The 26581-nt window shown below is 35.3% G+C and overlaps 1 protein-coding gene across 1 annotated transcript; it reads right to left on the bottom strand.

The window, feature by feature from the left end:
• Positions 1-311: 311 nt before the first annotated feature.
• LOC117342603 lies at positions 312-25463 on the bottom strand. Its single transcript, XM_033904799.1, has 6 exons — positions 25354-25463; positions 12196-12274; positions 11654-11849; positions 9904-10043; positions 7636-7729; positions 312-3592 (listed from the first exon to the last, which is right to left on the bottom strand). The coding sequence occupies exons 2-6, from the start codon at positions 12226-12228 to the stop codon at positions 3312-3314; spliced, it is 744 nt and encodes a 247-aa protein (XP_033760690.1). The 5' UTR covers positions 12229-12274; positions 25354-25463; the 3' UTR covers positions 312-3311.
• Between the last annotated feature and the right edge of the window lie 1118 nt (positions 25464-26581).

Below are 26581 nucleotides of genomic sequence, written 5' to 3'. Positions count from 1 at the left end.
TAATTCCTTGTAGATATCGTGGTGTTGTTTTACGTGTGATAATCTATTGATGTAATTCCTGGTATATATCGTGGTGTTGTTTTTACGTGTGATAATCTATTACTGTAATTCCTTGTATATATCGTGGTGTTGTTTTACGTGTGATAATCTATTGATGTAATTCCTTGTATATATCGTGGTGTTGTTTTTACGTGTGATAATCTATTACTGTAATTCCTTGTATATATCGTGGTGTTGTTTTTACGTGTGATAATCTATTGATTTAATTCCTTATCCCTTTAATTTTACTAATCACATTGGGCATGCGCTGATTGAATCAATATGTTATTTATTATTGTGTAAGGAGAAAACGGAAAAGATAACAATGGTTCCCAGTAACACATGGCGTTAATATAAGTAGAAGAATATATCAGAGTCAAATAACAAAGAACCTTAAATTGCGATAACGTAGTCAATCTTTTGAAACTGCTTCAAATTATTTTGTAATGCAGTTTCGCCATTTTAACCCTAACACTAACCTTAATCCTAATAATCATCTGTGTACCAATGTCCTAATGCATGACGTTTTAGTTCAAATCACACCACACGGGTCATTGTATATACATGTATCAGACATTGTATGGCAATCGAAGTATTATTGTTTAATACAGTGTCTGATGTAACCTTACCATATTAATCGAAGGTCGAGTGCAATAGAACATCGGTCGATTACCAGTACCGAGGGTCAAGTATCTGGACTGTTCCACGGACACCCATGCTATAATTGTTTTTATATTTTAATCACACCTAGAATCACTGAAGTCACGACTCTCCTGTATGTCTAGAAGTCAGAAGTCGCCATGACAGTCGTCTGGCAGTTTTGACATCTGCGTGACTCAGACGTTTGCAACGGCAGGACTATATTCTGAAACGTCACGCGGTGTTCAATAGTTCGCACGTGACCGTTCAATATTCATTTTATCCATGCAATAGTCCAAAATATAGCTTATGCGTAGAGTTAAGGACAGTCAAACGAATTATGTAATAAAATAAAATATGACATTATTTGGTGGCTACTACTAAATGGTGCGTGTGTTAATAAGTACCTGCTATATATCTACTGTATGTGTAACTAGTTCTAGACATCTAAGCTTGGGTATTGCCATTATGCTAATAAAGTAACTACTTCCAAATTATTTCAGAAAATGAAATCTTATTTGCAGGAGTTGATATTTTCTTACTTTCAAGTTATATCTTTGCAGAAATTGGCGTTTGTCTCTGCATTGTAATGTTAGTATGTAGCTATTGGAGGATAAATCCAACATTACAAATATTAATTCTCATCTTAAAAGTTAGGTGTCTACTGTATGAAATGATTCACTTAGTCGGTAGGTATTATTTATCACATGTGATCAATTGTTAGATATGCTCTTCCTCGATCCAGTCGTTCATTCCTGTCGTTGATCAATTGTTAGATATGCTCTTCCTCGATCCAGTCGTTCATTCCTGTCGTTGATCAATTGTTAGATATGCTCTTCCTCGATCCAGTCGTTCATTCCTGTCGTTGATCAATTGTTAGATATTCTCTTCCTCGATCCAGTCGTTTATTCCTGTCGTTGATCAAATGTTAGATATTCTCTTCCTCGACCAAATCGTGTATTCCTGCCGTTGATCAAATGTTAAATATTCTCTTCCTCGATCCAATTGTTTATTCCTGTCGTTGATCAAATGTTAGATATTCTCTTCCTCGATCCAATTGTTTATTCCTGTCGTTGATCAAATGTTAGATATTCTCTTCCTCGATCCAATTGTTTATTCCTGTCGTTGATCAATTGTTAGATATGCTCTTCCTCGATCCAGTCGTTCATTCCTGTCGTTGATCAATTGTTAGATATTCTCTTCCTCGATCCAGTCGTTTATTCCTGTCGTTGATCAAATGTTAGATATTCTCTTCCTCGACCAAATCGTGTATTCCTGCCGTTGATCAAATGTTAAATATTCTCTTCCTCGATCCAATTGTTTATTCCTGTCGTTGATCAAATGTTAGATATTCTCTTCCTCGATCCAATTGTTTATTCCTGTCGTTGATCAAATGTTAGATATTCTCTTCCTCGATCCAGTCGTTTATTCCTGTCGTTGATCAAATGTTAGATATTCTCTTCCTCGACCAAATCGTGTATTCCTGCCGTTGATCAAATGTTAAATATTCTCTTCCTCGATCCAATTGTTTATTCCTGTCGTTGATCAAATGTTAGATATTCTCTTCCTCGATCCAGTCGTTTATTCCTGTCGTTGATCAAATGTTAAATATTCTCTTCCTCGATCCAGTCGTTTATTCCTGTCGTTGATCAAATGTTAGATATTCTCTTCCTCGATCCAATTGTTTATTCCTGTCGTTGATCAAATGTTAGATATTCTCTTCCTCGATCCAATTGTTTATTCCTGTCGTTGATCAAATGTTAGATATTCTCTTCCTCGATCCAATTGTTTATTCCTGTCGTTGATCAAATGTTAAATATTCTCTTCCTCGATCCAATTGTTTATTCCTGTCGTTGATCAAATGTTAGATATTCTCTTCCTCGATCCAGTCGTTTATTCCTGTCGTTGATCAAATGTTAGATATTCTCTTCCTCGATCCAGTCGTTTATTCCTGTCGTTGATCAAATGTTAGATATTCTCTTCCTCGACCCAATTGTTTATTCCTGTCGTTGATCAAATGTTAGATATTCTCTTCCTCGATCCAATTGTTTATTCCTGTCGTTGATCAAATGTTAGATATTCTCTTCCTCGATCCAATTGTTTATTCCTGTCGTTGATCAAATGTTAGATATTCTCTTCCTCGATCCAGTCGTTTATTCCTGTCGTTGATCAAATGTTAGATATTCTCTTCCTCGATCCAGTCGTTTATTCCTGTCGTTGATCAAATGTTAGATATTCTCTTCCTCGATCCAGTCGTTTATTCCTGTCGTTGATCAAATGTTAGATATTCTCTTCCTCGACCCAATTGTTTATTCCTGTCGTTGATCAAATGTTAGATATTCTCTTCCTCGATCCAATTGTTTATTCTTGTCGTTGATCAAATGTTAGATATTCTCTTCCTCGATCCAATTGTTTATTCCTGTCGTTGATCAAATGTTAGATATTCTCTTCCTCGATCCAATTGTTTATTCCTGTCGTTGATCAAATGTTAGATATTCTCTTCCTCGATCCAATTGTTTATTCCTGTCGTTGATCAAATGTTAGATATTCTCTTACTCGATCCAATTGTTTATTCCTGTCGTTGATCAAATGTTAGATATTCTCTTCCTCGATCTAATCGTTAATTCTTCACGTTAGTCAAATGTAACATAGTCTCTATTGGCGGTACTTGTTACAGCCCTTTCCTCCCATTCAACATTTGTTACAGATTCAATATCCAATTCACGATCACTATTGTTGCCACATAAGCGACGATTTGATTGCCGATAAAATCTGTTTACCGCGATCGTTGTTGTGCTGACAGTACGATCTGGGCAGGGAAATAACCTGAACAGTTGGCTCGGTAAGTCAGAAAGTTGTCTATGGACGCGAAACACGGCTTTGTTTGTGTCATTATCAACAAAGAGGTATACCCCTGAAAACGAAAAACAATTAATTAAGTAAAAATAGGATGTACTCTGTTTCGATCGACGACATCTGCACCTATGATGGCGGCTTCCGGTCCCGTCCTATGACTGAGACAAAGTATAACCAATACACAATCACCGGTACACAATCACTAATTCACAATCACCAAAGCATAATCACCAATACACAATCACCAATTACACAATCACCGGTACACCATCACTAATTCACAATCACCAAAGCATAATCACCAATACACAATCACCAATTACACAATCACCGGTACACCATCACCGGTACACAATCACCGGTACACAATCACTAATTCACAATCACCAAAGCATAATCACCAATACACAATCACCGGTACACAATCACCGGTACACCATCACCGGTACACAATCACCGGTACACAATCACTAATTCACAATCACCAATACATAATCACCAATAAACAATCACTTAAACACAATCATATACACCATGTACATCACACACCCCATATACATAGCATATACCATGTACATCACATACCATGTACATCACACACCATGTACATCACACACCATGTACATCACAAACACCATGTACATCACACACCATGTACATAGCATATACCATGTACATCACACACCATGTACATCACATACACCATGTACATCACACACACTATGTACATCATACACCATGTACATCTCACACACCATGTACATCACACACACCATGTACGTCACACACCATGTACATCACATACACCATGTACATCACGCACCATGTACATCACACACACCATGTACATCTCTTAACCCCAGTACACACACCATGTACATCAAACACACCATGTACATCGCATACACCATGTACATCACAAACACCATACACATCACATACACCATGTACATCACACACCATGTACATAGCATATACCATGTACATCACACACACCATGTACATCACATACACCATGTATATCACATACACCATGTACATCACACACACCATGTACGTCACACACCATGTACATCATATACACCATGTACATCACACACACCATGTGCATCACACACACCATGTACATCACACACACCATGTACATCACACACACTATGTACATCACATACACCACGTACATCACAAACACCATGTACATCACACACCATGTACATAGCATATACCATGTACATCACACACCATGTACATCACATACACCATGTACATCACACAGATCATGTACACCACATATACCATGTACATCACACACAACATGTACATAACATACCCCAGTACATCACATACACCATGTACATCACACACACCATGTACATCACACATCATGAACATCACACACAACATGAACATCACACACACCATGTACATCACACATACCATGTACATCACACATACACCATGTACATGACATACATCATGTACATGACATACACCATGTACACCACATACACCATGTACATCACACACACCATGTCAATCACAAACCATGTACATCACATACACTATGTACATCATACACCATGTACATCTCACACACCATGTACATCACACACACCATGTACGTCACACACCATGTACATCACATACACCATGTACATCACACACACTATGTACATCACATACACCATGTACATCACACACACCATGTACATCTCTTACCCCAGTACATCACACACACCATGTACATCACACACACCATGTACATCGCATACACCATGTACATCACACACACCATACACATCACATACACCATGTACATCACACACCATGTACATAGCATATACCATGTACATCGCACACACCATGTACATCATACACACCATGTACATCACATACACCATGTATATAACATACACCATGTACATACATGTAACATACACCATGTACATCACACACACCATGTACATCACACACACCATGTACATCACATACACCATGTATATCACATACACCATGTACATCACACACACCATGTACATCACACACACCATGTACATCACATACACCAAGTACATCACACACACCATTTACAACTACACAATGTACATCACACACACCATGTACATCACACACACCATGTACATCACACACACCATGTACATCACACACGTCATGTACATCTCTTACCCCAGTACATCACATACACCATGTACATCACACACACTATGTACATCACATACACCATGTACATCACACACACCATGTACATCTCTTACCCCAGTACATCACACACACCATGTACATCACACACACCATGTACATCGCATACACCATGTACATCACACACACCATACACATCACATACACCATGTACATCACACACCATGTACATAGCATATACCATGTACATCGCACACACCATGTACATCATACACACCATGTACATCACATACACCATGTATATAACATACACCATGTACATACATGTAACATACACCATGTACATCACACACACCATGTACATCACACACACCATGTACATCACATACACCATGTATATCACATACACCATGTACATCACACACACCATGTACATCACACACACCATGTACATCACATACACCAAGTACATCACACACACCATTTACAACTACACAATGTACATCACACACACCATGTACATCACACACACCATGTACATCACACACACCATGTACATCACACACGTCATGTACATCTCTTACCCCAGTACATCACATACATCATGTACATCACACACACTATGTACATCACATACACCATGTACATCACACATACATCATGTACATCACACACACCATGTACATCACATACACCATGTACATCACACACACACCATGTACATCACACACACCATGTACATCACACACACACCATGTACATCACATAAACCATACACATCACATACACCATGTACATCACATACACCATGTACGTCACACACACCATGTACATCACACACACCATGTACATCACACACACCATGTACATCACACACACCATGTACATCACATACACCATGTATATCACATACACCATGTACATCACACACACCATGTACATCACACACACCATGTACATCACATACACCAAGTACATCACACACACCATTTACAACTACACAATGTACATCACACACACCATGTACATCACACACCATGTACATCACACACACCATGTACATCACACACACCATGTACATCACACACGTCATGTACATCTCTTACCCCAGTACATCACATACATCATGTACATCACACACACTATGTACATCACATACACCATGTACATCACACATACATCATGTACATCACACACACCATGTACATCACATACACCATGTACATCACACACACACCATGTACATCACACACACCATGTACATCACACACACACCATGTACATCACATACACCATACACATCACATACACCATGTACATCACATACACCATGTACGTCACACACACCATGTACATCACACACACCATGTACATCACACACACCATGTACATCACACACACGATACACATCACATTCACCATGTACATCACACACACCATGTACATCTCTTACCCCAGAACATCACACACACCATGTACATCACATACACCATGTACATCACACACACCATGTACATCACACACACCATGTACATCACACACACTATGTACATCACACACACCATGTACATCACACACACCATGTACATCACACACACCATGTACATCACATACACCATGTACATCACACACCATGTACATCACACACACCGTGTACATCACACATACACCATGTACATCACACACCCGATGTACATCACACACACCATGTACATCACACACCATGTACATCACATACATCATGACCATCAGTATTATTACGACAAATCAGATTGATATCTCCGACAAAGTTGTACTTTTTCAGCTGCACTCACACTTAAAATCGTGTTGTTAAAATAAAACACCAGTTTTACATGTAGATCAAACAATGGCTGGTTATGCAAGTATAGTAATAAAAGCTACAATGTACGTAAAATGTATTCATTTACTATGTTTCCTTACCATTATACATCATGCTCTCCAATTTCATCAGACCAGCCGAATTTTGGTGAAGTTTAAATAAACAATGGAGGAATGCTGCCGGGCGAATATCCTCCTGTTGAGCATATGATAAAGTCATTGATAACATTATCATATTTTATATTACTCTTCTTGTGTTGATAAGAAATGTTTCTAATAACCCGTTTTATTACTACTCTGACGGCCGTCTTCATTCCTAATATATATATAAGTAAAATGAGCCGGGGCTTACATAGATATACCACGACCCCAACTCTTTAATTGATGAAACATTTTAATACTAGATGTCTGATAGTTGAGGTCTAATAAAAGATATCGTATAATAAATGTTTAATGATAGATGTTTAATAATATATTCCAATATCAAATGTCTATTAATAAATTCCAATAAAAGATGTTTAATAATAGATTCCAATAATAAATGTCTATTAATATATTCCAATAATAGATGTTTAATAATAGAATCCAATATTAAATGTCTATTAATATATTCCAATGATAGATGTTTAATAATAGATTCCAATAGTAAATGTCTATTAATAAATTCCAATGATAGATGTTTAATAATAGTTTCTAATATTAAATGTTTATTAATAAATTCTAATAATAGATGTTAAATAATAGATTCCAATATTAAATGTCTATTAATATATTCCAATGATAGATGTTTAATAATAGATTCCAATAGTAAATGTCTATTAATAAATTCCAATGATAGATGTTTAATAATAGATTCCAATATTAAATGTCTATTAATATATTCCAATGATAAATGTTTAATAATAGATTCCAATATTAAATGTCTATTAATAAATTCCAATAATAGATTCCAATATTAAATGTATATTAATATATTCCAATGATAAATGTTTAATAATAGATTCCAATATTAAATGTCTATTAATAAATTCCAATAATATATTCCAATATTAAATGTATATTAATATATTCCAATGATAAATGTTTAATTATAGATTCCAATATTAAATGTCTATTAATAAATTCCAATAATAGATGTTTAATAATATATTCCAATATTAAATGTCTATTAATATATTCCAATAATAGATGTTTAATAATATATTCCAATATTAAATGTCTATTAATATATTCCCATGATAGATGTTTAATAATAGATTCCAATATTAAATGTCTATTAATATATTCCAATGATAGATGTTTAATAATAGATTCCAATATTAAATGTCTATTAATTAATATTCCAATAATAGATGTTTGATAATAGATTCCAATATTAAATGTCTATTAATAAATTCCAATAATAGATTCCAATATTAAATGTCTATTAATATATTCCAATGATAGATGTTTACTAATAGATTCCAATAGTAAATGTCTATTAATAAATTCCAATGATAGATGTTTAATAATAGATTCCAATATTAAATGTCTATTAATAAATTCCAATAATAGATGTTTAATAATAGATTCCAATATTAAATGTCTATTAATATATTCCAATGATAGATGTTTAATAATAGATTCCAATAGTAAATGTCTATTAATAAATTCCAATGATAGATGTTTAATAATAGATTCCAATATTAAATGTCTATTAATAAATTCCAATAATAGATGTTTAATAATAGATTCCAATATTAAATGTCTATTAATATATTCCAATGATAGATGTTTAATAATAGATTCCAATAGTAAATGTCTATTAAAAAATTCCAATGATAGATGTTTAATAATAGATTCCAATATTAAATGTCTATTAATATATCCCAATGATAGATGTTTAATAATACATATCTGATAATGAATTCCAATGTTATAGATAGATATTTAATAATACATATCTGATAATGAATTCCAATGTTATAGATAGATGTTTAATGATAAATATCTGATAATGAATTCCAATGTTATAGATAGATGTTTAATAATACATATCTGATAATGAATTCCAATTTTATAGATAGATGTTCATGATATATGTTGTACACAACTGTTTTCTTTCTCTTCAGCCGTCAACCTTAAAACTTGACCATCCAAATCTAATTCTATCCGTTAGATGTAGACCGACGGATTTAACAAGTGGATTGCGTTCTGTTCTCCCCTTGACTTCCCTTTTTTATGCATATTTATATTTTTATTTTCATACGGATTTCATTTTCATTTTCGTTCAGTCTGCCACTAGATCATGCACCGACAAATTGATAACTGCACACCCGTCTTTGAAAAGCTAGGATGTAATTATAATATCTGATAATATTAATTAAATACCAGCAATTCCAATGTGAAGTCCGGAGTAATGGACACCGTAAACCGGGACCGCCTATCAGCGCCTGTATATGTGATGGTGTGGCAGATTACGGGCCGTGACTGTTCCAAAACGATATGCTTTCTAAACACGGCGCAATACGCTGAAATCAATTAATGAAAAATTAATATTACAACAATTACATTTCCGCTACGTTTAGTTAGCAAGTTTTAACATTTTAAACTTTGTAACTAAATATAAACTAGAAATTGTCATGGACAATTTGATGGGCTTTTCACACCTTTGACCATTTTTAAGGGATCATTTACCTTTATGACCTTGAATGTAGGCAAAGGTCAATCATTTTAACTAACTTGTTAGACCGTTATTCAAGCATGCTACAGACCGAATATCAACTCCCTGTGCCTCCCTGGTTATTCAGAAGTCGTTTCAAGAGTGTAACCAATTTGACACCTGTGACCTTGAATTTAGATTAAGGTCTTTCTTTAGAACAAACTTGGTAGCCCTTCACCAAAGCATGTTACTGGCCAAATATCAAGTCCCTAGGCCTCTTGGTTTTTTTAGAAGATGTCCTTATTATTTGTAGAATGTTAATAATGATTGAGCAATCATGACAATTTTCAAAATGGCGTACCACCTAAACCGGAAGTGCTAAAGAAAAACTGAAGATTCCAAAATAATCAGAATGACATACTGCATTGATCTATTTAAAAATATCTGTAAAATAAAAAAGTTGGAAATTTGGTGACCTTTGACCTCATAGCAAACTTAGCATAGCAAATAACATAATTACGTGATCTCTGTAAAATGAATCCTTTGTGAGTTATGGCCATTTTAATCTTTTCAATACATGACGTCATGACGGCCATATTGGATTTTGGACCGACCCCAAGATAACAAGACTTGGTCAGTACCATATCTCAAAGTCATTTTGTCAAAGTTTGTGCTGAATCGCACTGGTGAAATTTTAGAAGAAACGGAAAATGTGAGTTGTGGGCATACCCAATAGAACAAAAATATTCAAAATAGCGTAATTTTAATTTTTTTAGGAATGACGTCATGGCGTCCATATTGGATTCTTGACCTACTTTTAAAAGTTTTTGACACATGTTCATACCTTGGCCAACAATATACATGAAAGACAATTAGCCTAATCTTTACCAATCAAAAGATTAATACGCCACAAAAACGGCAGAAGAATAATAAGAATAAGAAACATAACGAAAACAATAGGTCTTTTCACCATTGGTGAAAAGCCCTAATTAAGGATATAAGTGTTGAAGTCACTCTTCCAGTACATTCTATCAGCTATGTATAGTTATGATTCAGAAACACCACAATAAAGATATGTTACTATGATGTCACGTCCAAATCCTTAGGAATGGTGACACATATTCGTATTTAAATCATCAAATGTTGATTGAAATAACAAAATAACACTGTCATAAAGAAATGAGCTCTGTGTGGCGTTAGGACAATCTATAAAACATACGACGTTTTAATAAGCCAAAGCTTATCTAACATTACTATGCGACGCCGCCAAGCTTAAAAGTCTATCTTAGAATATTAGAAAAAAAGTTTATGAAAAAATATCTGACAGTAAACAATATATGATTGCTTAACATTTAGGATATTGATCCACCTAACAAGTATAGATAAAAAAATGAGGCTGTGGCGAGACACGGAATATCTGACATTATAATATGGAAGTAGATGTTAAGAGTGACGTGATGTTGGCGATAATATACGTACGGCATAATGAGGAATCCAAGTCAGTAAGATATGAGCCGACCAAATTACCCGGTTCAAGTTTAAGGTACATTTTGTGCTTGCCATTATAATATTGGATTATAAATCTGTTTTCATTGTTAGGGTCGAACTGCTTTGTTCCGTTCTTTCTGCCAACATATAAACCCACTGGTACCACTCCAGACTGTTCTTGTGTCCCCTGGAAACGTAATTGTAAACGTAATGATGTACAATGATATTGAGTTAAAAGAATTTTGATTAATGTATTTCCTTCCACTTGAATCTTATACATTATTGTATTTTAAAATGTGCTGTTTTTACCCGTAATATGTTTTACCGATAGAATATCCGTTAATGAAATAATAATGTTTGGCACGAGACACACGTGTCACAGTGGGACACAGAACCAGCTACAAAAATGTACTTAACATTAATATTAGGGATACTCAGTTTTGATTCGAGCTAAATTAAACCGTGAGCACAGAATTCAAAAGAAATGTCTATAACTAAGTTGTAATGTCATAAATTGTTAAAACATAACTTACATTTCTCCGAACCTGTGATGCCGAACAACCCATCAGTGTGACGTCACAGTTTGTTATTGGTTATTTGATAGTAGGTTGTCTAACATGCAATAGAATCAATTTAAACAAATAAGTACATCATTTAGTTTTGTCAGCAGGCACAATTAAACTACGGAAAGATGAATGAACACTTTTCAATACCTAGGATACTTACGGATCGTATTCATTAAAACTATAGGATTATCATACATCAATAGATGTAAATAAATAACAAAATCATAATAATCACTAAAATAATGTTACTAATGAGGTGTTACAAATGTTAATCCACCACCTTCCACCTGTTTAACAACCTACAAATATATATACACAACATCTAATCCACCAACATAGTCATCAATCCACAGACCTTTGTGACCGCAGTTTTAACTACCTATATACACAACATCTAATCCACCAACATAGTCATCAATTCACAAACCTTTGTGAATTCTGTTTTCACTACTATCTACAGTAAATCTAATCCACAATGTTTGTGAAATCTGTTTTCACTACCTACATATGGTAAATCGAATCCACACTGTTTGTGAAATATGTTTATCCCATAACTACGCTTGTTTCACAACTGATATGGCACGTGAGGAAATTGATAGCAGTGTGTTATTGTTTTTGTTTACACACCGCAGTGTTAAACCACTTTCTAAGCCTCCGATTGGTCATTTGTGACCCTCAACAAATCTTATTGGCAAATCTCCGGCCTTTGACTACGGACTAGTTTCACTACCCCCACTTAATTCTTTTGTTTTTGTCGTCTGTCTTCAACAGATCAACATGGACACGTTTTGTGGATTTGTCAGTGGTCAACATTAGCATAACTAGTTGAGAGGATTTTCCTCATGGAAATTTCGATCAATCTGGGGTTTGAGACGTACGAAATATAATTTGATAAAAAATTTGGTAAAATAGACGACGCACGGAAGCGAGATATTGCGTTGATTACATGCCTAGCGAACCAAACTAACACCCCACCTCTCCCTTGATTCTCGATATGCAGTGGACCCCGATAGCCATGAATAAATTATCAAAACAATGAACAGATGTAGTACAAAATGGTTAAATCGCTGTCTCTAATCGTAGTCAGTTGAATGAAACGGTCGCGGCATCTAACGTAGGTCTAAGCCTAGAGCTCCCCTTTTAGTTCGGTGTCATTCGCAACGGATATTGTACCATCAGAAAAACACTTTCTTATCATTCCACTTACCTTTATTGCGAAAATATAGATGTCTATATCCCAAACACAAAAATGTAAAAATCGGTTTGGAACATTTGTCTCATGTCAGTATCCTGACGAGATTTCGTGTAAGCATACTGACAGACGTGAAATCGGCTACATATTGCTTAGCACTCCAGCTCGGTTTCCGAAATATTTGTTGAAATGCACGGTGTCTTGAATGAATAAATCTCAGAATGAACATTTAACATCACAATAACCAGTAATAGCATACCTACGAAATCCAGGAAAGGAGCGATAATTGAATCTGACAATGATTAGTCTAATATTCAGGGATGACGTTCGACTTCGCGATGACGGTGTCGTCTTTGATATTTATTTGAGCGGAGTCGTTTAAACAAGTTACCTATCAATAAATCACACAGACACAAGGGTTGTCAGACTAATATTTCGCTTTGTAAAAGTATATCATTTACAAATAAAGTACCGAAGATATGAGTCGGGCATCTAAAATAGATGATAAGCTTTCGTTCATAACGACCTATATTTTGTCGCGTAGTGATTTGGTTCACGGAATTTAGTTGCTACGTTGGGAGAATTTGAACTTGACAAGCTTACATTTGTAAGTAAAGAAGTTATGGGATAAACAAGTTCCCCTACTCATGACGATTGTATATCGTTTTTATCCAACTCTCGTAAGTTAATTTTCTAATTTTGAAAAGACACGAGCTTTAGCTAACTAATTCGAGTTGGATGAAAGTGATATAATACAATCTCCACTCGTTGGGGAACCTCTATTTTCACCACCTACATACAGTAAATCTAATCCACAATCTTTGTGAAATCTGTTTTCACTACCTACATCAAGTACATCTAATCCGTATAGTTTTTGAAATCTGTTTTCACTACCTACATACAGTAAATCTAATCCGTATAGTTTTTGAAATCTGTTTTCTCTACCTACATACAGTAAATCTAATCCGTATAGTTTTTGAAATCTGTTTTCACTACCTACATATAGTAAATCTAATCCACAATCTTTGTGAAATCTGTTTTCACTACCTACATACAGTAAATCTAATCCACAATCTTTGTGAAATCTGTTTTCACTACATACATATAGTAAATCTAATCCACAATCTTTGTGAAATCTGTTTTCACTACATACATACAGTAAATCTAATCCACAATCTTTGTGAAATCTGTTTTCACTACCTACATACAGTAAATCTAATCCACAATCTTTGTGAAATCTGTTTTCACTACATACATATAGTAAATCTAATCCACAATCTTTGTGAAATCTGTTTTCACTACCTACATACAGTAAATCTAATCCACAATCTTTGTGAAATCTGTTTTCACTACCTACATACAGTAAATCTAATCCACAATATTTGTGAAATCTGTTTTCACTACCTACATACAGTAAATCTAATCCGCAATCTTTGTGAAATCTGTTTTCACTACCTACATACAGTAAATCTAATCCGCAATCTTTGTGAAATTTGTTTTCACTACCTACATACAGTAAATCTAATCCACAATCTTTGTGAAATCTGTTTTCACTACCTACATATAGTAAATCTAATCCACAATCTTTGTGAAATCTGTTTTCACTACCTACATATAGTAAATCTAATCCACAATCTTTGTGAAATCTGTTTTCACTTCCTACATACAGTAAATCTAATCCACAATCTTTGTGAAATCTGTTTTCACTACCTACATACAGCAAATCTAATCCGTATAGTTTTTGAAATCTGTTTTCACTACCTACATACAGTAAATCTAATCCGTATAGTTTTTGAAATCTGTTTTCACTACCTACATACAGTAAATCTAATCCACAATCTCTGTGAAATCTGTTTTCACTACCTACATACAGTAAATCTAATCCACAATCTTTGTGAAATCTGTTTTCACTACCTACATACAGTAAATCTAATCCACAATCTTTGTGAAATCTGTTTTCACTACCTACATACAGTAAATCTAATCCACAATCTTTGTGAAATCTGTTTTCACTACCTACATACAGTAAATCTAATCCACAATATTTGTGAAATCTGTTTTCACTACATACATACAGTAAATCTAATCCGCAATCTTTGTGAAACCTGTTTTCACTACCTACATACAGTAAATCTAATCCACAATCTTTGTGAAATCTGTTTTCACTTCCTACATACAGTAAATCTAATCCACAATCTTTGTGAAATCTGTTTTCACTACCTACATACAGTAAATCTAATCCACAATCTTTGTGAAATCTGTTTTCACTACCTACATACAGTAAATCTAATCGGTATAGTTTTTGAAATCTATTTTCACCACCTACATACAGTAAATCTAATCCACAATCTTTCTGAAATCTGTTTTCACTACCTACATACAGTAAATATAATCCGCAATCTTTGTGAAATCTGTTTTTACTACCTACATACAGTAAATCTAATCCACAATCTTTGTGAAATCTGTTTTCACTACCTACATACAGTAAATCTAATCCACAATCTTTGTGAAATCTGTTTTCACTACCTACATACAGTAAATCTAATCCACAATCTTTGTGAAATCTGTTTTCACCACCTACATACAGTAAATATAATCCACAATCTTTGTGAAATCTGTTTTCACTACCTACATACAGCAAATCTAATCCGTATAATTTTTGAAATCTGTTTTCACTACCTACATACAGTAAATCTAATCCGTATAGTTTTTGAAATCTGTTTTCACTACCTACATACAGTAAATCTAATCCGCAATCTTTGTGAAATTTGTTTTCACTACCTACATACAGTACATCTAATCCACAATCTTTGTGAAATCTGTTTTCACTACCTACATATAGTAAATCTAATCCGTATAGTTTTTGAAATCTGTTTTCACTACCTACATACAGTAAATATAATCCGTATAGTTTTTGAAATCTATTTTCACCACCTACATACAGTAAATCTAATCCACAATCTTTGTGAAATCTGTTTTCACTACCTACATACAGTAAATCTAATCCACAATCTTTGTGAAATCTGTTTTCAGTACATACATACAGTAAATCTAATCTGTCTTCGCTACTTGTACACAAAGTGAACATAATCCGCAATCTTTGTGAAATATGTGTTCACTACCTACATAATGTATGTACAGTGCAGCTAATCAATAAGATTGATACATTAATCTACAAACCTTTTTGAAATGCTCTGATCACCATTTTAAATATATAGACATCCACATTGATCTTGAGATTTCCTGTCCGGTTATAATACATATCTCTATAAATATAGAACATTTAACTCTGAATCGAGAACTCTCGACCAACGCTTATTTTGATAATATAAAACATGTTGTTACATGTGTTGATTATCATGCATTAGGGTTTTAAAATGCATGTATCATGAATTGCGCGGCATTTAATTCAATAAAAAATCATAGATTGGTTTTAAGGTGAAGTAAAAGTAAGAAACCGGATATAAGGACCCTACGATAGGTAGTTCCTTGATGTCCGCTATATATACTGTTTATCTACACCTCACACGTACGATCATTTAAATGTCTATAAAGGGTTCATGCTTGTGTTAACATAAGTTAATTTATGTTTTAACATCTGAAGATATTTGTGAATCCATCACTGATAATCAGAAACTCCCGCCAGATGATCATATCTAGTTAACTCATTTTGTTTAGCTGGTTTACATAACTGACGTTAATTTGCACGGCGCGACATACGTGCTGAACGATACGTCGTAGTTACTCCAACAGGGCTTACACGTGTACGTGATTTGTAGTACAGTAATCTTAATGTCAATATACACTTAATAGAGGATATTGAATGGCCCCACGTTTAATATAACATATACTTCACGAGTATGACGGAATATCGATGTGTTCACGAGTGCGAAACACGAGTGAAAAATATCGAAATATTCTGGTATACGTGTGAAAGGTATGTTATATCTAACGGGAAACCATTCCATTTTCTTTTTATTGTATTTCATAAACTTAAAGGCAAAATTAAAAACATTGAAAAATCAAAAGTCACAAAAAGTGCGGGAATCAGTAATGACGTCATCTCTTTGTGACTTTACTCTACGTCAACTTTACGGCGCCATTTTCGAAGGACTGATCAACGCAATTTAAAGGTTTACTGCTGTTATCGGAGAATCTGTGCATGAATAGCTAACGTCAAGTGAGTATTTTGTCAAAAACTAGTCTGGAAATTTCAGAAATACAGCAAAATAACCAATTTATCTATCTCTGCTTCGATTGAAAAATCGGCAAGTTTCAACGATGTGAATACAAAGGTTCGCTCTGAAACGGAAAACTTATATTTTCGCTTCAGTGAAAATACAAGTTTTATAAGTTTGATAAATTTCTGTATTTCTCTGGCAAAAATGCAATAAATTATTTTATTTAACAGGTTGTTCTAGCTTTTAAATTGATATTTTTTTTTACAATAAGGTGTAAGCAATTAACAATATACTAGATATGTTGGCCTTGGGGCTGATCAACTTACACCATTTATGCATAAAACATGAATTCTGAATACCTAACAGGAACAAAATTAGAGTTAAACATGTATTTACTTTAACTTGAAGGAGCAACGCGAAATACCGCTATTCAATCTACAAATGCCACACACACCTTGCACTGTGCAAATGTTCTTCAATTAAAATTCAGTCGACCTGGACCACGCTCGAGGATGCATGCTTTCAGCATTTTTTTCAAGAAAGCGTGGATCTTGGGTACTCTTTCACCATATATGCTGTTAAATCCTTTCAAATTGAACACTGGAATAGCACAGATCTTTTACACAACATTTCTTTTCGAAGCGATTGTACAGCAAAACGCCGCGATTGAGTAAAGTCGATAGGTGTAGGACCATTGCTCTGATAATGCAGGAACATTCACTTAAGCATTGAACGGCTTTCAGTTGGCATTTATATTGACTATGAATGCCAACTGAAAGCCGTTCAATTCTTATATTTACCATCTGCGATTTTTTATTTGTCATACGATTTTAGTTTTGAAATTTTCAAATTCAAATTTCCCGCGCTTACCAGTAGCAGAGATCACTTCCTGTTGGCAGTTCATAGGCTGGTGAACACACAACTGAATTGGTAGGGTTATATAGTGGCAGTGCCATACAATGGTAAATATAACGTCATGGGACAACACTATCCCGTTTAGTTGGGGGTCTCAGAGCCATAAAGAGATTGGGAGCAGACGCCCGAGGCGTTTTAGAGGGTAAGACGATCAAACATATAACCCAGCGGGCTTGAGATATCGCTGTCACGTCCTCAATGGAACTGGTTGTTTTAATTAAAGTGTTCAGTTGTTTATATATTAAGAAAAAAATATTGCAATTCAACAAAGCGTTGACGTGATGTGATTGCATCGTTACCGAAATGTAATTTGATTATTGCCGTGACGTCATTGTATTGTCGCGGTGACGCTATTGTACTGGTGCAACAGCGTGCCATCTCTCATATCCTAGGGGCGACAGAAAAGTCTTAAACAAGTCAAATGGGAGACTAATTTGTAAATGAGGGAGGAAATGATACGATAAAATGCCATTCTTTGACTCTGTGTCATCGCATGCACATATCATTTTTTTTAACACAAAGTGCCATGTAAGTATTCACTACATGTATATATTTGTTAATAACTGATGTTGATGTACCGCTGGGGAATATATACGGATTTACCTTTTTAGTCATGTAAGATCATATAATATTCATTGGAACATGAGTTATGATCAATTTACTGACTCCTATATTGGATTTCTGATCTCGTAGCCTACACAAATACAAGGTTATTACTTACATTTACAATTAATCTACTTGAGCAGGAGTAGCAACTATTATTATAATAGACTACGGTATGTCTCGACCAGGACAAAGAACCCGAAATACATTAGGAAGAAGAACGTTTTTATGGGAGGAGAGAAAAGATCAGATCCCAAATTTAGTTGCCTCTTCCGTTCATGCAATGAGGGGAAAATATACAAATCTTATGTCCTACCTAGAACTACTAACACTCAAATATCTTAACTTAGATATAGCAACATGACATCTCATCAATCATTCTGTATTGTCAGTCGACTAAACAGTTCTGACAATTAGGCTTGCTGACAGTACAGTAACAGTTTGAAGGTTTCCATTTGTATTGACATGTGGGCGATTAATGCAAGGTCACAATGTAATTGATGTTCCCATATGATGAGTTATTGGGAGAGGAGATATATATATACCAACTGTTTCAATAAGTATATCTATCTAGGTTGTTTCCGCGCGTCTTGGTAGAGGACACAAAATTCTTTTCGCACCATTATGATACCCAACACATTAGTTATGAGCATTGTGGATGGAACAGCTGGAGTGTACTTCTAATGATTCTGGTAAATGTTCTACATTATGGGGAGTTGGTATTACGGGTTACCCTAATCTAAGAGCCGCCAAAATGCTTACATTGGGATTATCGCTTAACGTGCGAGGAAAGCATTGGTTTCTTTCCCCTGGCCAAGACATACATGCACCAGAGTTTCTAACAGCAGATCCCAGAAACCAACTCTTTAAGGACCGTGTTGGTGCTGTGAAAACTAAACCTACCTAATGAATGGTATTTAATTTGAGAAATGTCCCTCAACTATTTCTCAAGAAAGAGTGATAACACATTTTAAACGTCAGCTGCTGATGGATGCCTTTATATACTCCCAAACAATAAATATTTTTTATCAATTGCAACAGAATAATCCAAATAGAACAAGCTGTTTTTGGTGAGAGACTAAGTACGATCGTTACCAATGTGTGTTGAGGATAAAAAATCATTACACGTGAAGTTTCCATTCCTTGATCTTTACTGCCCTGCAGGTAGGGCGTAAGAATTGTACCTGCTGCCCCCATTGCATGATCGTATGAGGCGACCAAATTTGGGATCTTATCTTTTCTCTTCTTTCTGAACAACTTTCTTCTTCCTAATGTCTCCCTTGACAATGCCTCACTTTTGGCCTTTAGTTGAGCGTTCGCCCCTGTGAGGAAGGCTTTGGGTTCTGTCCCCTAGCTGAGACATACCAGAGTCTTTAAAAATGGTAGTTGCTACTCCTGCTTAGCGCTCAGCATATTTGGAGTGGGACGACTGGTTCGCCCGTTGTCAGTATAATGTGACCGGGTGGGGTGTGCTGCTGGGTGTCTTCGGCAGTATGCTTCAGTGAGGTAGCACTATAAATCGGCAAAAGTTCCGGCCTATCACAAGGAGACTTAACACGAACATACAGCAGCCTCCCAAAACACACATACGCACTCACCACACGCATACATGTCGCAGGCACGGGAGGCCGTCTTTAAATGACCTTAGCTGTTAATAGAACGTTAAACAAAATAAACCAAACCAAACCAATCCTTGATCTTTAATCTGTCCCCTATTTGACGAGCATATGTATCATTGTAGTCCCCTTTACCCTGTATCTATTACACACTCCGTCACTATTATAACAACAATAAAAACAAACTCAATATCAGTGTTTGGCCGGATTATACAGAAATTTTCGATATATATAGTCGCCACCTGTAAGATTGACGTCTGGTTACGTCAAACATTGCAAAATGATCAATCCAGTCAGGACTTTAATTGAAGAAAGAACATTACTTGATTGACAGATAGCATGTTAGTGTGCTGATATCAGCAATGTAGTGTAAAAAAGTAGTAAGTGTTATGCAATGCTAATCATTGTGTAGTTTATCTGCATAGAAAATCATTCGTTAACTGATGATAAAACTTCCTTATTTGTGCCGGGTTCCTCCTATATGTTGTCCTGTTGCCTTGGTCAACCTTCTGGTACTTATTGTGGTAACACCCGGTTACGAACATCTCTTCGGTAATGGTGTCAAACACGTCCATTTCCGGATCTCCAATGTTCCGTAAAAGGTCGTACATTGTACATATCGTGATATTTGAATGAATAACAAGCTTGTTATCTCCCTTGTCAGTAATTACTCCGTTTTTCAAGCCGTATTTCTTCCATGGATTCATATGATAAACATCGACATCAAAACGAAACTACGATTTTAGCTCGAAATTCACAAAATCTGGAAAATCTTCAAAATGTAAGACGTGAAATAAGACCACGTATTTCTTAAGGGTAACAGTCTAATTCATTATATGGTTTGTGTTAAACCGGGATCAGAAAAACAGAACAATGAATTCGGGAAGTACAACTATGGTATTATCATTAGTAGAGTATGTAGGATGGAACATTGCGGAAACTCTCTACTATAGAAGTTCGTTCAAATGTCACGTTCGGGATATACGAGGACTTATTGATAAGTTGTGATCATTCATCGTAACACATAACTGCACAATTATATTCACCTTCCACCGATGGATCACGAAATATGAACTTAATGAAACTATTATTTTCCTAAACATTTCTAGTCAGGTGAGAGTTAGAGTTAGCAACGCTGATACCTATAAGCTAGCTGGCCTACAGATCGATTAATCCTTTTTAAATGCTCTACCACTTGCAGGGAATATTTGAGTATGATGATAATGATACCAGTCAAAGTTCTATCATGTGTGTACACACACCAGGTATTCATTATATCGTGCCACACCTGAGCGACATGTTCTTCAGTGTATCTATGAAATATTTATGAGTGAAATATCACAGTAATCTTTCAAAAGAAGCGTTAAAATATCCGTCTCCAAAATGTTGTTTTAGTTTCAAACTTGTATACATGGCTTCCCAGCGTTCACATTAAATCAATAACTCACACGAACACATGTAAATATCAACCACGAGATAAACAATATTTAAATGCTTGACAAGCCATTTATACCTAGGTTTAAACTGTGCGGTTCTGCAATAAACCATGCCAAAGTTTGTTAGTTACTCGTAAATGAACACCATTTCCGGATGGTTTAAAGCAATAACGAGTTAATATAGTTATTTATTACAAATAAGAAAAGAAGTCAATGACTTGAAATGGGGTGATATCGAGTTAGGGTTTGACGACGACAACAAGTATACAGTTTATTCATAAGAGAGACAGACTAAAGAAGAACAGGTGTAAACACGGGACACAAGAAAAATCAAGCCAAGGGCCTACGCTGTTGATGATACATAAACAATCTGGGTTTCTGGTACAAATTATTCAAAGAAAAAATACCCAGTAAAATGCGGGTTAGACGATTTACAGGATCGGGCAGGATCGGGCAGAATCGGGCAGGATCGGAGTAGAATCGGACCGTTTATGCTATGCCAATGTATTTATTTTGGTTTTAAACTGGCATATTTAAAACATTATTGCATACTTTTAACAATGCACACTTTTAACAAAATAATATGAATTATTGAGTATTTTCCACATAAACGCACTGCGCACACCGAACCAAAAGACGATTTACAGGATCGGAGAGATTACGTATAGGATCGGACCTATTAATTATCAGTTATGTATTTAGTTGGATTATATATGGTCATATCAAACTGATGAAAGTCCCCTTTCTTGGCTATAAAATACATGGCCCTGAAACAGCTAGGTAAGTTTATGTTTTGCTGAGATTGATCGACAAATCATTGCATTAGTTTCAAATTTAGTAACAATAACATGCTTACCGTGTAATTATTTTATTTTTGAAATTATGAAATAGCATCTAGACATCTGTAGAATGTTGTGTTACATGGATTAGAAAGCGAAGGTTCATTGCTTACTTTCAGGATTTTAAAATGTGTTTTAAAATTAGTCAATCATATCAATATCCGTTATCCTGACACACCTTGGACCAATGACACGGGGATAAAGAATATATTCTAACTGGTAAAATAAATGAAGCAGAGTGCTGACTGATCATTGACAGGAGACAGGCCAACAACAGGTAGAATACACGGTAGACTTAAACCATCTAATGACAAATACTACATAATTATAATGTATCTAACTATTATCAACGTATTGTTTACACTAAAACAACGCTTGGTATTGTTTACAAGCTATTTATAGTCAGGCTCTAAATGTAAACAAACTATTCTTTGCAGCATGAGGAAACATCTGGTTCAGAAGTGTTTAGATGCTGAGGTGCCTCCTCCAACACAGATTGTTCAATAAGACATAAGAATACAGATAGCCTCAACATATACCAAACATTTTGTCTGTCGGTGATGGTAACCGTATACTGTATACCTGGTAATTTTCGCCCCCTTTTAATTTTCGCCATTTTCGCCTTTTGATGATAGGGCGAATTTAAGATGACAGCGAAAAATTCAAGGTCAATTGAAGGATTTACAAGTCATCGTACATAGACTTATTTTATGAGTTCATCGTCACATGTGGCTTCCATCGATGACAATTGAACAAGAGAAAAAGCTGGTCAGTAATTAGTCACGGCACGGTGAATTTACCACTCTTCATGTTTGCTTAAAATTGATCATGCATTCCTGATACTATTTGAATCAATATAGGCTAAAAGTAAATCTGAACACAGGTAAACGTTGTATATTTCACACCTGATTACATTTCACACCTCAGCGGGATATGCAAAGAAAAGAAAATGGAGGAACGAATAAATCCCGAGTGTTTCGAGTGCAATTGGTCGAGAATTCCGAACGGAATTTTCCGATTGTAAAAATAGTTTAGGGCGAAATTAAAACGGGGCGAATATCTTTTGTGTTGCTCAAGGGCGAAAATAACCTGGGGAGAAACATACTAGATATACAGTAGTTAGACCTACTGCGCCAGCTCAAATAGCTCCTCCTTCATCATTCACCATTAGATGTGACCCCACTCCTACATGTACATGTATATAGCTAGGTCTCCTAAAACAATGTCAGTGTTCAGTGGGAGCACGTCACATGGTGTAGTCAACGTACATTACTACTCGCGCCATGTAAAGTCCATTAATTGTGACGCCTATAATCTCATGTGAATTGGAGCTATATTGATAATTGGTCTTACTGTCGACGCTATTCGCGGCAAAACTATTTTACTATATCGCCTGATTTTTTTTCATTGTATCATTTTTTTTTGACGAAATCAATATCTCAACAACAACTATATGGTAAATACTCAACCACACAACATATGGTAAATACTCAACCCCACAACATATGGTAAATAATCAACCACACAACATATGGTAAATAATCAACCACACGACATATGGTAAATACTCAACCACACAACATATGGTAAATACTCCACCACACAACATATGGTAAATAATCAACCACACAACATATGGTAAATACTCAACCACACAACATATGGCAAATACTCAACCACACAACATATGGTAAATACTCAACCACACAACATATGGTAAATACTCAACCACACAACATATGGTAAATACTCAACCACACAACATATGGTAAATACTCAACCACACAACATATGGTAAATACTCAACCACACAACATATGGTAAATACTCAACCACACAACATATGGTAAATACTCCACCACACAACATATGGTAAATACTCAACCACACAACATATGGTAAATACTCCACCACACAACATATGGTAAATAATCAACCACACATGTGGTAAATACTCCACCACACAACATATGGTGTTAGTATGTATCCGACATTTAGGAAGTAAATTTACCACGGAGATTAGTTCCTACTTGTTTATACCAAAACATAAATAATCAAATGAGACGTTGATATATATTACACAAAACTTGACGTAGTTACTTATACCACATATGCTCTCATGCCATACGGATGTTATACATATCACAATACAAATGACACTAGTGTGACGTCATGAACACCAGACGCCGTGATGATATTACGTGATTGTCTTTGTAATGATAAACGTCTAAAAAAACTAGTCCCACAGGAAAATAAATGAGAAAGTTTTCGCATATTTTCTCAAAGTTATGAGTTATATGATCTATGGAATGGTACACTCGAGTCTGTGTAAGAAGGACTTACCTTTATGTTCCTTTCTTGTTTTCGATATACACCAGGTATTATATATGAAGATAACGCACATCTAGCCCGTATTTATTCCGACACACCTTAAGTGCCCGACCATTTAGGTATTCCCTCGCCATTTTTTTCACATGATGTTATCATATTTCTTGACAATTGCCGATACAAATACATATATTGTTTGTTTATTCAAGCGGTTAATGACAGGGTAGATTCAATAAACCAGAAGAACGTATTGAGTACCATACGGCTCTGTTTATTAAATTGGGATAGGTGGGTAATAATGGTAGCAATACCAGATCTGGATATTCCTGAATGAGTCAACTAAGGGTACTAAGAAAACGTATTTATGAACGACGCTAAAGAATACCTATCATCCACAGGTATATATCAACATATAAACATAAATAAACACACCATTTCTTTATATATACATATATTTATAACTTTAGAAGGAACGCCTACGAAACCTTTCATTGTTAAGTTTCCCATCAGCAGTCTACATCTGTCAATATTTACATTCTGTGTGATAGTCTCTAATTACTCCCGTGTTAAACTAAATGCAGCCCAGATCACGTGACGTCACTTCCGTCAGCGTCAAAAAAAATGTTTGCCAATGCCTTGCGGGTGAATCAAAACTAGCAAGGATTTCGGCTTAGAACAATCGCGTAAATATGACGTCATTTTGGTGCTTTGTTGATCATAGTCACGCCGAGGCTTTGTATTACACATGGATTTGAATGCAAGCCAAGCACTACAATGAAATCGATTTCATACGTGCCGTTCTTTCAATTGAACAAACAGGGGAATAGCTGAGCTTAAACCCCAGATTTAGCAAAGAGGAAGTGGAGTTTAACGTGTCTTAATGTAGATATAACAATTAAACGCTTGGTAGATTGTATTTATTGTCAATATCAATGCAATCTGGTTGACAGATAAATATTCATGACGCCCTAACGGGCGTCATTCTATTTATCTGTCATGCACATTGCAGTGATCTTGCCAATAAATACAATCTACCAAGCGTTTAATTGTTAAATGAAATCGTGATATTGGAACAAGTCCTTCAATATCGAATCAACAAGACAGTTGCTGTAATCAATGTAAATTACTCTATACGTGGTTAACATTGATGTCAGGGTAAATTACTCGATAACGAGTTTACATTGATGTTAGGGTAAATTACTAGATACCGAGTTTACATTGATGTCAGGGTAAATTACTCGAT

The sequence above is a fragment of the Pecten maximus genome, chromosome 14, assembly GCF_902652985.1.
Source record: "Pecten maximus chromosome 14, xPecMax1.1, whole genome shotgun sequence".
NCBI classification, from domain to species: Eukaryota; Metazoa; Mollusca; class Bivalvia; order Pectinida; family Pectinidae; genus Pecten; species Pecten maximus.
Note: the sequence above shows the minus strand (reverse complement) of the source record. Positions and strands in the feature narration are given on the sequence as shown.